The sequence below is a fragment of the Mirounga angustirostris genome, unplaced genomic scaffold (assembly GCF_029215605.1).
Source record: "Mirounga angustirostris isolate CCGP_5_RB_7025 unplaced genomic scaffold, mMirAng1.0.hap1 SCAF_17, whole genome shotgun sequence".
Lineage (NCBI taxonomy): Eukaryota > Metazoa > Chordata > Mammalia > Carnivora > Phocidae > Mirounga > Mirounga angustirostris.
This window is the reverse complement of record NW_026991725.1, coordinates 13,372,059-13,386,852: the sequence shown is the minus strand read 5'-3', so window position 1 is coordinate 13,386,852 and position 14,794 is coordinate 13,372,059. Positions and strand designations below refer to the sequence as shown.

The 14,794-nt window shown below is 34.9% G+C and overlaps 1 protein-coding gene across 4 annotated transcripts in view; it reads left to right on the top strand.

The window, feature by feature from the left end:
• The window catches only part of CLTC (clathrin heavy chain), a 66,131-nt gene that overhangs the window by 34,569 nt on the left and 16,768 nt on the right, over positions 1-14,794 (top strand). For all 4 annotated transcript variants that reach the window (XM_045889275.3, XM_054510911.2, XM_045889272.3 and 1 more), the window contains exons 10-23: positions 198-320; positions 973-1,110; positions 1,310-1,474; positions 1,625-1,805; positions 3,162-3,325; positions 7,850-7,975; positions 8,531-8,673; positions 10,576-10,810; positions 11,489-11,611; positions 12,592-12,737; positions 12,973-13,156; positions 13,328-13,520; positions 14,188-14,345; positions 14,527-14,691. In XM_045889275.3, coding sequence (XP_045745231.1) covers positions 198-320; positions 973-1,110; positions 1,310-1,474; positions 1,625-1,805; positions 3,162-3,325; positions 7,850-7,975; positions 8,531-8,673; positions 10,576-10,810; positions 11,489-11,611; positions 12,592-12,737; positions 12,973-13,156; positions 13,328-13,520; positions 14,188-14,345; positions 14,527-14,691 — 2,244 coding nt within the window. The remainder of the gene's footprint in view (positions 1-197; positions 321-972; positions 1,111-1,309; positions 1,475-1,624; positions 1,806-3,161; positions 3,326-7,849; positions 7,976-8,530; positions 8,674-10,575; positions 10,811-11,488; positions 11,612-12,591; positions 12,738-12,972; positions 13,157-13,327; positions 13,521-14,187; positions 14,346-14,526; positions 14,692-14,794) is intronic.

Below are 14,794 nucleotides of genomic sequence, written 5' to 3'. Positions count from 1 at the left end.
TTCATAGCTTTCCATTCAAATATATTATCACCAAGGTGTCTATTTGCCAATATAAACCAAGGTCAAATTGAGCATGTTAAAACTGAATTTGTACTTGCAGTAGTTCTATATTAGCAAAATTCTATTGTAGAAAAATCCTTTAAATGATATAAAAATGAAACATTGCAGTAGAGTTGCAAATTTTTGTCCATTTGTAGGTTGGATATACTCCAGACTGGATATTTCTGCTGAGAAATGTCATGCGTATCAGTCCAGATCAGGGACAACAGTTTGCCCAAATGTTAGTTCAGGATGAAGAACCTCTTGCTGATATCACACAGGTAAAGGCATTAAAATGTATTCTGTAGAAGTTGATTTAAAAAGTGAATGGGGTGGATCTGGGTTTAAACAGCTTTGGAGAAGAATGGGTTAACCTTTCAATTTGTAGAAATTAGAGCTGTGTCTGTCTACATGGATAAACCTCAAGTATATTAAAAAAAAAAAACAAAACCCAGGTTGCAGAAGAATGGACTCCTAGGAAGATACCACCTATATACAGTTTTAAAACCCGTAAAACAACCATCTTGTTTAGAGATATATATACATGAAAAATATGGGAATGATAAAAAGGATGGTTGCTGCCATTGGGTGAAGGAAGAGATGCATATAGGAAGTGGGATTCAGACTCCTTCATATTTTGTATATTTTAAATAGTTCATCAGAATTTTAAAACTATTGTTAATTGTATTTTATTATATATAGTACCTTAAATTATTTTTTTTACCAGAACTAAAAATAACTGTAGAAGATAAAAATTTATTCTTAAATTATGAAGTTATATTGTACAAATGATATTTAAATCTGGGATTAGGTCTGGCAGTTTTTTTTATATGTGAACTGATAATTTAATTTCATTTACAAATTGTCAACAGTATTGTAAAGCAAGTTTTAAACATCTTAAAACAATTCTCTTTAAATCCTTTTTTTTTTCAGATTGTAGATGTCTTTATGGAATACAATCTAATTCAACAGTGTACAGCATTCTTGCTTGATGCCCTGAAGAATAATCGCCCATCTGAAGGTCCTTTACAGACACGGTTGCTTGAGATGAACCTTATGCATGCGCCTCAGGTACATTTTTCCTGCTTTTTAGGCATGTTTCCACTGTTCTAGTAGTTACTGAGAGCTTCTTAGATTAAGCTATTTGAAGCTACTGTGATGCCTTTACTTTTTTCTTTATTCACTATTGAATCTTAGTATGTAATCTGGATATAGAATTATTGATATAAATGGGATATAAAATAAATCTGTCCTATTTGTGGTTTTATAGGTTGCAGATGCCATTCTAGGGAATCAGATGTTCACACATTATGACCGGGCTCATATCGCTCAGCTGTGTGAAAAGGCTGGTCTGCTGCAGCGTGCATTAGAACACTTCACTGATTTATATGACATAAAGCGTGCGGTTGTTCACACCCATCTTCTTAACCCTGAGGTATTGTAGTCTCTTACCTAACAGATGACGATATGATTGATTGGTATACTGAAATGTGTGTGTAGTACTGATAATAGTAATTTCATTCCATCATTAGGTTCAATATTATTTCATTTATGTATTTATTTACCTGTTTATTTTGTCTTCTAGTGGTTAGTGAATTATTTTGGGTCCTTATCAGTAGAAGACTCTCTAGAATGTCTCAGGGCCATGCTGTCTGCCAATATTCGTCAGAATCTGCAGATCTGTGTTCAGGTGGCTTCGAAGTATCATGAACAACTGTCAACTCAATCTCTCATTGAACTTTTTGAATCTTTCAAGAGTTTTGAAGGTAATTAAGAGTTTGAGTTTTTTAATTAAGAGAGCCAAGAGGGGTATTATGATCTTGTACTATTGGAAATTCTGTCTTTCTACAAGCTGATTTTATGGCACAATTTGAGTTTTATTTAATAAATGTCAACTCTTTTATGTGGGATTCTAGAGATGTGTAGTGAATGAGACTGTCAGCTTGGATATTTTATAGACGAATTAAAGGCAGAATTTTAAGACACAAACATGTCGTAGCTTTGTCATAATTGTATAAAATGAAAATACGATTAGGTGTAATAAGATTTCACACTTCTGTTGTCTGACTCTTAAAATGGCAAATGTTTCTAGCCAAGGACATTTTGTGACTTGTCACTGTACAGTAGCTTTTCTCTACCTTTGCACTTTAGGTAATTTGGGTTTTTTTGCACTATGGATAATTTGGTTTGGGGGCGGGTTGTCATGTGCATGCAGGATATTTAGCAGCATCCCTGGCTTCTACCTCTAGATGCCAGTAGCAGCTAAAACAGTTGTGATCACCAAAAGTGTCTCCAGGCATTGCCATATGTCTGTCGCCTGGGGAAAAAAACACCCCATGTGAGAATCACTGCTATACTGAGTATCAGTGTAATCACTATTGGATGATGCTTAGGTTTATTAGCTAAACTTCTGGTCCCCAGTCATCTTTTTTCCCTTTTTTGTCCTATTGTCCTCTAGACAGAGAGAATAAGAATAATTTTCTCAGTTTCTGTCTGTTAACTATGTACTAAATTGATTCTGTTCATTCAAGTACAGTAGCCACTAGTGACATGTAGCTATATAAATTTAAAGTAATTAAAATTGAATACAATTAAAATTTTAGTTCTGTAGCCACAGTTCAAGTGCTTAATAGCTGCGTCTGGTTAGTGGCTACCGTATCGGACCGTGCAGATATAGAATATTTTTATCATCACAGAAAGTTCTGTTGAACGGCATTGCATTAAATTCTTTTCAAACCACTTTTGTATTTTTCCTATTAACTACATATAGGAAAACCTCCTCTAAGGGACTTCATTTAAAATTTCTCATATGGAACATGGTGTGATTAGCTTTAGTATTAGGTAGCTACCTCCTAACTACTACTTAACTACTAGAAAACATTGAATTGTCTGTTCTGTAGGGATTAAAGTGAATATTCATTTATTAAACTGATTACTGGATTAATTAGTATTCTTATTGAGCTTTTTGAGCAACCCAGTTTTTATTTGGGGCTATTCAATATAACAGTTATTTTTAAATTAGAAGTATAATTGACATGTTTCTTTAATTGCTTACATATTTTTCAGTTCTATCATTTTCAAAGGTGCACCTATGCTTAATTTCAATTATTTGTCTCTTTAAGGTCTCTTCTATTTTCTGGGATCCATTGTTAACTTTAGTCAGGACCCAGATGTGCACTTTAAGTATATTCAGGCAGCTTGTAAGACTGGGCAGATCAAAGAAGTAGAAAGAATCTGCAGAGAAAGCAACTGCTATGATCCTGAGCGAGTCAAGAATTTTCTCAAGGTAAGTGGTTTTGAGTAATGCACTTTCTGGCTGGGTTGAAGATCAGTTTTACACAGGTTTCATCATAGTTCTAAAATATTTGTTTTCCCTGGGGTGCCTGTGTGGCTCGGGTGGTTAAGTGTCTGCCTTCGGCTCAGGTCATGATCTCCGGGTCTTGGGATGGAGCCCCGCGTTGGGCTCCCTGCTCAGTGGGAAGTCTGCTTCTCCCTCTCCCTCTGCCTCTCTCCCCTACTCTCTCTCTCTCTCTCTGTCTCAAATGAATAAATTAAAAAAAATACTGTTTTTCCTAAATGGGAAATTCTTAGCATTCTCAAATTATGTGCTGAGTTATTTCTTCAAAATTTAATACTCCTTATTTCCTTTGAAATAAGGTAGGGAATTGGTAAGTAATACTTAAGAATGAACATCTCTTTAAAAGAAGAAAAAAATAGCACTGTCAAAAGAATTTCCTTCCACTTGAAATTTGGAAGAAAAATTTTGAAAAGTGGTTGGAGATTCTCAATGTCACTTTAGAATTTCAGGAATGCTCCTATTAAAGATTAAGATCAGTTTGCCCTCAGTGTCCTTTTCAGGAGCCTGTATTATAAACAAAGGTTTTGTTATCTAAAGGACAGGTTTCTCTCTCTTCAAATTAGCTTTTCTCTAGAAACTAAATATTAATCGTGTATAATTCATTCAACTGAAGGTAAGATCTAACAAAAAAAACCCTCAGCTTTGTGACACTAGTTATAGAGAAGAACTGCCTCTGTTGCAGTGAAGAGTAATGGTTTAAAGAATTTTAGCTCATCAGAACATACCTAAGGGATGTTTACTTAACTTAAGCTTTATTCTCATATCTACCAGTTATACTATGAGGAAAAATAAAGCTTTGAAATCGGCAGTTGTCGATAAAAATCAGGTAAACTATAGAACACTTAGATTACCCCTTAAAAATATATGTATTTATATTTTGCATTTAGATTATATATATGTACATATATATGAAATGATTCTAGGGACTATATAAAGTTCTTAAGTATTTTTTGTCTTTTGGAAGAATTTTACCTTGAAACTAAAACCAAAATGATTATTTTGTAATTCAGTAGAAAAAATAGGCTTTTCCTGCTCCTATGCTGTGTCTAAAATAACATAGATTATCTAAACCTATAGTTTTATTAGCTGTTTGCCCTTTTGTATTTTTCTACTACTAAGAATTACTACTGGGCTCTAGATTAAACAGCTAAACTCTTAGAGGTTTTAATACAATGAGGTAGTTAAAGTATAGAAGTTGCCTTATATTTTAGATTAAAAGACAAACTTTCCCTCATAGTATGTATAGCTTTATATAATGTCTTGGCCATCATGAATATTCTGAGTAGCCTGGCTACTATGATATGTTGGAACCCAAGTCTTTCTGGTGTCAAAAAGCCCTCCAAATGAGAAAGATTTGATGCTCTATGCTTGACTAGAGTACCCATGACAACAATTCAGTTCCTCCTTTGAGTATCGGTACGGTTTCCTGTTTTTAAAAATATTACCAGATTCTTAAACTGATGCCTTTTTCGTTGTTACTAAGCTCTCGACTGTTAGGCTTCAGTGGTCATTTCTTTAGAATTGGGTTTTTATTTTTGAGTCATTTTATATGTAAAATAGGACTAAATTAACTATTTTCACTTAATTATGATCTTGAGCTTCAAAAAAAATCCTCTGGATTTTAGCATGGTGTAACCTTAAGTTGCTTAGCCCCTGAGATCTAATGAGAAGAGGACTCCCCTTCCACACATCACACTGTGAATTAGGTGCAAGTCTGATAGAGTAGGGAAATGAATGTGGATTTTGGGCTTTTAAACCAGTCAGCCTGGTTTAAATTCTGTTTCTGTCGTTAGCTATTGTTTGTTCATTTGGTATTTGTCTAGCTGTTACCTCAGGCAAATTGACTAACGTCCCTCAGCCTCAGTTTCTCCAGCCAGAAGCTTTGTTGATCAAGTCAAATACCATGTATGCCATAGATGTTCAGGTGATAACCATTGTTAATAAACTGTGTTGACGGGCCTTGGAAATAAGGTAGAGTCAGCCAACATGTGATCACTTTCTATCAGGCAAGTTTTCTCTTTGGTTTTAAGTTATTTCTGACTTTATGAAGGAATTTTAACTCCAGCCCAAGTTAGAGGTAAACCTTGTGTCTTGTCTTCTGCCTGAGATGAGGGTCTAGTACTTAGATGCTACTATTGTATTCAACCCTTCACCCCAGTAGTAAGAATGAACATCCTGGGCCCTTTACTCACTTTCCTTATTGACCTGTAGAATGTAGCTATAATGCTGCATCTCATCATCACTGTCATTAAACTTCATTTTGGCGATAACTAGGCGTATGAAAATTGACTGGTGTTGTATGTAAACTCTGGTAAGAAAAATACTCTGATCTTGAACATTCAAGTGCCAATTACATGTTAGCCACCAGGAATACAAAGATTGGTAGATTATGACTTCTCCTTTAAAGTAGCCTGTGAGCAGGATGAAATGGTGTCATCAGCATCATTTGGCTCATGCATTCACCCTGTGAAACTATAGCTCTCTGTAGAGAGTATGGAACTGTTCTTCAGACCCATGATCTGCTTTCTCCTACCTTTGATCTTATTTCTTTTACCATTTTTCTCTTCTGGTTGTACTTAAAACACACTGGCCTGCTTTAATTATTCCTGGAACTCCCTGAACCCTCTTCTGCCCCAGGACATTTGCTTGTGCCCTGTTCTACTTTTTTCTTAAATCTTCATGACTAGAATTCCTTACCTTTGTTCAGATTTCTGATGAAATGTCATGAGAAAGGTTGTCTCATATTCCCCTGTTTAGAATAAAACCTATCCCTATTCCATCTTCACCTCCCCCATGTCCTGCTTTACTTTTCTTTAAAACACTTAATGTTACAAGACATTGCCTTTTCCCACTAGAACAGAAGTTCCTTGAGAGAATGCTTTACTTTGTTCCCTGCTATATCTATATTGCATAAGGACAGTGTCCAGTTTATAGGTACTGAGTAAATACTAGTTAAGTGAATAACTTAATGTTTAAGAAAACCTCTGAACCTGTTTATATAATTTCAGTTTTGTTCTTAAAATGTTTAACCATAATAGTTAGAGGGTTAACCTTTTTAGTAAGTAATTTAAAATATTAATAGCATTACTCCCATGTGTGAAATCATGTGCAAATTTAGGCAGTCAAGAAAATATACTAGTTTTTATCTAGTTTTCCAATCTTAAATTTTCTTTAGAAATACAATATAGTTGTCTTTACCAGCAGAAATCTTAAACACCCATGCATGAGAATAGAACACCTAGGTAATCTTACATTACTTCCAAGTGCATTTTCTAAGTGGTAAAGTATATAATATTTTATGTGTATATTAAAGAGAATAAAGATTAGTGTGTTGATCCACTAACTTTCTGATGTTCGTTTAGTAGGAAAAACTTGGCCAACTGAAATCTTTTGGATAGGTAGATCGAACGTTTTTTCTAGAAATGATTGTAGCTGTTAGTACAGAGTTTCCATGGTGCTAACATGCTTTAGACTTTCCTTAATTGGAAAAATCTGCAGCTGGACTTCCACTTCAGATTTACAGCCATTTTGATTTTTTATTTGGAATTTCTCCTGATTCCCAAAGTTAGTTTGGTGTTCTCTGAACTTTTCATAGGCTAATCTTCAAATTATACCCAATTTATAAATAATTGGATAAGTGATATGCACTAAACTTAGGAACCATTTTATTTTAACATTGCAAATAATGTTCTCAGTGGCTGCCATTGGGGAAAGTCCTATCCTGCTTAGTTGTACTTCCTTAGTAGACTGACATAGAGGAATCATTTATTGAGGAATGTTTCACTGTGTATAAATGAATTCCTGATGGAAACTGTTGTTTTTTGTGCTGTACCTTATGTCTGTGGAATGTAACAGGACATGTATCAGGTAAATGCCCAGGTACAGGTCTTACCTACCTGTCTGTAACATCTGTGTCAATCTATAAGTAGGATTATAGCTTGGTATTTGTAATGGTAAAAGTGATTGGTAATTTAAAGATGTCTTTTCCTTATGTGCTTTTTTTTTTTTTTTTTTTAACCATCATGCTGCTCCTTGTAGGCTTTATTGTAATAGTGTTAGAGGCTGGCTATATAGATTGGATTTGGGAGGGGTAAAAAAATCATTAGTTTGAAACAACTATGAGCCATTTATGCTGTAATTTTCAAATGTGACTGTAGTTCTTAAGTCAACTCCAAACTCACTTGCAATATTACTATTAATGAAATTCTAAATGCCACTGGTGGCTCACAAATCTTAATTTGTTACTTTTTTTGATAAAGGGTGTATGTGGAAAGGACTTGGTATTTTGCTTAGTAAAAATTTAGTGGAACTGGGATAGGTGCACACTAGCTCCCGGGGCATTTCTAAGTTTATGTGGGCCTCTCCCAGCAGTTTAACAGATTGTCATATTATACATAGATTTGATAGCTCACAGAAGGAGAAAACTAAGGCTTCATTTTGTTCTTTTTTCAGGAAGCGAAGCTGACAGATCAGTTACCACTTATCATTGTATGTGATCGATTTGACTTTGTCCATGATTTGGTGCTCTATTTATATAGAAATAATCTTCAAAAGTATATAGAGATATATGTACAGAAGGTAAGTACTACTTAAAAATACCTTATTGTAAATTTTACTTCTCACACTCTGGAAATCTTCATATCCTTTTGAAACTGTACAAGAGAGTGGTCTGCTACAGTTCTTGTCAATGCCCCCTCCTCCCCGAATCCTTATTTAGATTAGAATTTTACCTTCATGTTAAGCATTAAACAGAACTGACTGCTGTAGTTGAAAAAGTTGGGTGACCTACACACTAGTTACTTGATAACGCAACCCCTGAGATACCATGTAGATCCAGTAGATATCCATGTAGAAAAGCAGTTTTGCTATAATGGAGGCCTTTTACTTAGTCTTCCATAGACATTCCGTGACTATAGCTTCTTTGGATGGACTGACTTAATTTAGAGCAATGCTGAGATAATTAACCAACCCAGACTTCCTCCTGACTTTTTCTGTCTACTTGTAAATTTAGACTCTTGGTTTATTACTGAATTTTAAAATTGAGCTTAAAAGAGGGAAATGAGTTTAATTTTTTAAAAAACTCCTTTTTGCTTTGCTTATTAATAACATAATGACTTTTTTTTTTAACCATAGGTGAATCCAAGTCGACTTCCTGTGGTTATTGGAGGATTGCTTGATGTTGATTGCTCTGAAGATGTCATTAAAAACTTGATTCTTGTTGTAAGAGGTCAATTCTCTACTGATGAGCTTGTTGCTGAGGTTGAAAAAAGAAACAGGTGTAGTACCATTTTAACCTACACAAATGGGATAAATTAGTAGTCTTTCTCAGCATGCTAATGGATAAAAAATATGGACTGTCATTTGCCTAAAAGCTATTCAATAAAACATGGATCATAATTCCCTGGGGACACCTAATTTAGAAGTGATAAGCTAGCTATAATGCTGGAAAAAAAATCTGTTTTAGAAAACATTACAGTTTTGTCAGACATTATTTACATGTTTATAATTACAGCTGTGTGGGTTGACTGTATGTTTTTAATGTAAACTGTGTAAAAAACCTGTTTTTAGTTAGGTACGACGCCACTCTTTTAGTAACTAATTCTTCTCTAATTTATGTCAAGTATAATGAGAGAAAAGAATTCCCTGTGTAACTGTGGGTTAAACTGATTTTTAATTTGAACCTTAATGTGATAATATGAATTCTGAATTTCCGGGAGAGGAGAATATAGTATAAGTGCTTCTAATATTTATTATACCATGAAGTCTTTTTTTTTAGCTGGGACATTTTGATGAACTAGTGTGTTTAGAAAGTGTTGATGTAGTAAATGAGGTTGGTAGATTGGTCTAACAGTGGGGAAGTTACTCTATGAAAAGATAACAAGAAAACCTATGGGGTTTAATTTTAACCTGAGTTGGCATAGGTATCCTAGAAATGATATTTGTAGAATTTGTATTTGAATATTCCAAGCAGAAAAATTCTGTATTCAAGGACAGTGGAGATATAGAATATAATATTGATTTTAAAAGCTTGAGCCTAGTTTGAAATTATAGGTCCTAACAATTTAACATTTAGAAAGAGGTTTCAGTTGAGTCTTAAATCTAATACCTGAAAACAGTCTTGTTTGTTTGTATATTCCAAGCAAATAGCCAGATAGTTATAGTTAGACAATTTGGTCTTTAAGTTACAAATTATATTGTGATAAACCAGATTCACACGTGAGTCACTAGTCTAGATGTGCCTTAGCTAATGTTTATTTTTTCAGTTGCCATGGCACATCTGCTTGGGTTGCACTTGTTTATAGCATCATGATTTTTTTTTTTTTTTGCCTTAATGCAAATTTGTGTCTTTACCCTAGTGGGAGTATGTTATAGCCAAAATATGACCTACTGTTTTTCCTTTGGGTGCTTTTATTTTTATTATTATTATTATTTTAATGTTTAAGTAATCTTCTTACCCACTGTGGGGCTTGAATTCATGACCCTAAGGTCTAGAGTTGCGTGTTCCACCAACTGAGCCAGCCAGGAGCCCCCTCTAGGTGCTTTTAACACTTCAGCCGTGGTCAAAAGGACCATTGAAACATAAGCTATAGCTTAGTGAAACCATGATCCTTGGTGTTGTGATTGTATGACTTCTAGAGTTACTAAACCCAGAGCTTCTAAAGCCACCAGATTTTGTTCACATTGTGTATTTAGGGTATTGCCCCCTTTGGCTGTAGGTAATGTATGTTAATTGTGTTAAAATTGTAAGGAACCTTAGATAATCTGGCCTATTTTCTCATAGGACATTCCCATCTTACTTCCAAAAAAAATTTATCTGAAGTCTGGATATTTTGTCCAGTATAAAAAAAGAACAGTATGAATCTATAATCTCTTTTTTTTCTGTTTCCTATCTAAATAACGTAGCACATAGGCCTGGGAGATTCTAAAGAGAGTCTTTTATACCTTTTGTGTAATCTTGGGCAAATCATTTAACCATCTCTGAATCTTAATTTCCCAATTTGTAATAGAATTGTTGAGAATTCAAAATTATGTATGGGAAAGCATATTATATACCGTAAGGTACTTCTGTAGTTAGCATTGTCAAGAGTTGTATAGGTTTTTTTTTTAATAATATATCATGTGTGGCTTTGTGTTGTTTTGTGTGTATATGGGGTTTTTTGTTTTGTTTTTAATACTAGGTTGAAACTGCTTCTGCCTTGGCTAGAGGCCAGAATTCACGAGGGCTGTGAGGAGCCTGCTACTCACAACGCATTAGCCAAAATCTACATAGACAGTAATAACAACCCAGAGAGATTTCTTCGTGAAAATCCTTATTATGACAGTCGAGTTGTTGGAAAGTATTGTGAGAAGAGAGATCCACATCTGGCCTGTGTTGCTTATGAACGTGGCCAGTGTGATCTGGAACTTATTAATGTGAGTATTACTAGCTAAATGTGTACAGAGAGGAGGCTGCATTTTTAAAAACCTGTTGTATAATGTTAGATTAGTGAATTTTGAGTTTCACAGTGGCCTTACGTAATACAGAGCATTCCTTGTAGATGTGTGCTTTTTAAAAAAAACTTTATCTGCCACTAACTGTGAATTTAAAGTAGCCAAAATAGTAAATTAAGTCTATATTCACCTATTAACATTTTAACCCCAGTAGTTTTATCACTTGTGTTCTCATACACTCTCATACATAAACACACGTACACACCATACATACATATATATGTATATGTGTACATACGAGAATAAGTTGCATACCTCTTCAGTGTGTATTTCCTAAGACTAAGGATACTGTTTTCATAACCACACTGTAGATAGCAACTTCAGTGATCTTGACACTGACAGAATAATTTTAAAATCTGTCTTACTCTAATTTTGTCATTGCCCCAATAATGTCCTTATTTTTTCCTTTTAATCTAGGATTACATATTGATTTTTAATAAAAACTTGGTTATAACCTATTCAAGTTTGTATGTAAAAGTGATGGATTTTTTAAAACGATATACAGGGTATATATCATAGGAAATAGCCTTTAAAACTAAAGTTAGTCTATAAAAAGTCTTTACTTTTTATCTTGAAACTAACCTAATCTATCTTATTTAGGTTTGCAATGAGAATTCCCTCTTCAAAAGTCTTTCCCGATATTTGGTACGCCGAAAGGATCCAGAATTATGGGGTAGTGTGCTGCTGGAAAGCAATCCTTACAGGAGACCCCTAATTGACCAGGTAAAATTGGCAAATGTGGTTAAGGCTCATCTTTTTAACTATGAATAAAACCTTTCCCATCATCATACCCATAAGTACTCAAATGGATCATATTTAACTATGAGAGAGGGCAGTAAAAAGTGTAGAAGAAAACAAAATTATACTAATATACATATATATTGCACATACATCATAAATTGAAAACATTTTTTTAAAACCCTAAGAATTGAAGGTTGTTATAATGGTTCTTAAATTCTCCTAGTAGAAGTACAAATATGGAAAAGAATAAATTGAAGGTTATTAATTTTTCGTTCCTCTCCTAGGAAGCATTTCTAAGGAAAATTCCCATTTTAGATACAAAGCTTCCTGGAGGGGCGCCTGGGTGGCTCAGTTGTTCAGCGTCTGCCTTCGGCTTGGGTCATGATGCCAGGGTCCTGGGATCGAGCCCCGCATCGGGCTCCCTGCTTGGCGGGAAGCCTGCTTCTCCCTCTCCCACTCCCCCTGCTTGTGTTCCCTCTCTCGCTGTCTCTCTCTCTCTCTCTCTGTCAAATAAATAAATAAATCTTTAAAAAAAAACAAAACAAAAACAAAGCTTCCTGGAAAAAATATTGAAGCACCCGAGAGCCATACAATTAGCCAAAAATAGAGGAATTACTGAGTCCCTATTGCCACATCTATGTAGTTGAATTCATATTTGCCTATGAAAGTGATGGTGAGGAGTGGTTATTATGCATAATATTTTAATCAGAGAAAAAGAGAAATTATATAATTAGGATGGTTTTTCTAGAGAATGGAAGTACACATGATGTGGGTATATGTGGATTTGTGTAGAAAAACCTTTGTGTGGTGAATTTAAAGGTATTTCTCCTTCATTCTTACTTCAAGTTTTCTACTGAGATGCCAGCTTATTCTTATTAGATAATGTCTTGATTTTCAGTACTTAACTCCTTGATTTTCAGTACTTAACTCCCTATATATATATTTATCTATATACTCTGTAGGTTGTACAGACAGCTTTGTCTGAGACTCAGGACCCTGAAGAAGTGTCAGTAACTGTCAAGGCTTTTATGACTGCAGACCTTCCTAATGAACTCATTGAACTGCTGGAGAAAATTGTCCTTGATAACTCTGTATTCAGTGAACACAGGTATGTTATAAGAAGGGCCTATTGGCTATTTATATTCAGTCTTAAATTATGGCCTATCAGTTTTGAGAAGGAACAATCAGAGACAAAGATTAGAGAATGTTGTTTGAATTCTGACTCTTCTGATACCCTCCTCTTCTCACCCTGCCTTTGAGACAAAAAACTCTTCATAGCCACAGTGTTTATTCTTTATGACTAATAAGCTTTTGAAATAATGCAAATTTTTTTTTCTTAAAAGGAATCTGCAAAACCTCCTCATCCTCACTGCAATCAAGGCTGACCGTACACGTGTTATGGAGTATATTAATCGCCTGGATAATTATGATGCCCCCGATATTGCCAATATCGCCATCTGCAATGAGTTGTTTGAAGAAGCATTTGCCATTTTCCGAAAATTTGATGTCAATACTTCAGCAGTTCAGGTAGATCTTCAGATTGCCTGAGTTGATTTAATGTATGCATTGCGCTGTTAGGCCCAGCATAATTGATTGCTTTGGCAATAGAAAAGCAATAAAATCCTAACTGTTTAAATGTCATTGCTATGTGGCACGATTCATTCTGCTATAACCCAAATTCAAAAATTGGTTGCCTAGGTCTTGATTGAACATATTGGAAATTTGGATCGGGCATATGAGTTTGCTGAACGCTGCAATGAACCTGCAGTCTGGAGTCAGCTTGCAAAAGCCCAGTTGCAGAAAGGAATGGTGAAAGAAGCCATTGATTCTTATATCAAAGCGGATGATCCTTCATCCTACATGGAAGTTGTTCAGGCTGCCAACACTAGTGGTATGACTTCTTTCTTTTATGTGTTTGTGACCTCAGAAAATGTACCTAAGCTATGATTAAACTAAGCATTAAGATACTGGTCTATTCTGAATTTATATAGGAGTGAGATACTGCATGGTTACTTGTTGAAAACATTTAGCACTCCATCTTAGTCCACATATAGGAGGGCTGCATTTTGTGAACTTACAAAGGTCCATAGGGAAGATTAATTTTCTATTTTGAAATCTCACAAAATTCTTAAGATTTTATTTATTTGAGAGAGATAGCGAGAGGGAGCACAAGCGGGGAGTGGGGGGAGGAGAAGCAGGCTCCCTGCTCAGTGGGGAGCCCAATGCAGAACTTGATCGCAGGACCCTGGGATCATGACTTGAGCCAAAGGCAGATGCTTAACTGACTGAGCCACCCATACACCCCTGAAATCTCATAAAATTCTGATCGAGTTCTAATCTTACAACTTTAAGGGAAAGGGGAATTCAGCTATTCATTTGGTCAGTGATGATACAGAAATGTAATAGAAATTTTGCCATTTTAGATACATTTCTTCATTTACATTTGTTATTCTCTATATTGTTTCCTTAGAAAGGAAATTAACAATTCTCATTTACTTGAGTGAAAAGGTAAATGTTAGGATGTTAGTGTTTGGATTTATTTTCTTCTTTATAACTAGGAAACTGGGAAGAACTAGTGAAGTACTTGCAGATGGCCCGTAAGAAGGCTCGTGAGTCCTATGTGGAGACAGAATTGATATTTGCCCTGGCTAAAACAAACCGCCTTGCAGAGTTAGAAGAGTTCATCAATGGGCCAAATAATGCTCATATCCAACAAGTGGGTTTCCTCTTTGGATTTTTTTCAGAGTGTAAAAATAAACTGTTAAGCAACTTTTTTAATAGTATCTAACCTATCACAATTGATGATTTCCAAGAAAAAATGTTTCTCAGTATTAAATTGTGACTTTGGAAAGAGGATTGAGTTTACGCTTACTGAAAATGGATTGTGTTTGTTTCAGGTTGGTGACCGTTGTTACGATGAGAAGATGTATGATGCTGCTAAATTATTGTACAATAATGTTTCCAATTTTGGACGCTTGGCATCTACCCTGGTTCACCTTGGTGAATATCAGGCAGCTGTTGATGGAGCTAGGAAAGCTAACAGTACTCGAACATGGAAAGAGGTAATCTCAACACCAGTTTGAGTGAAGAATTAAGATTCTTAGAAATCTCTTTAAACTGATTAATTGAATTAACCAGCCAAGTTTATATTTGAGTTTACATAAT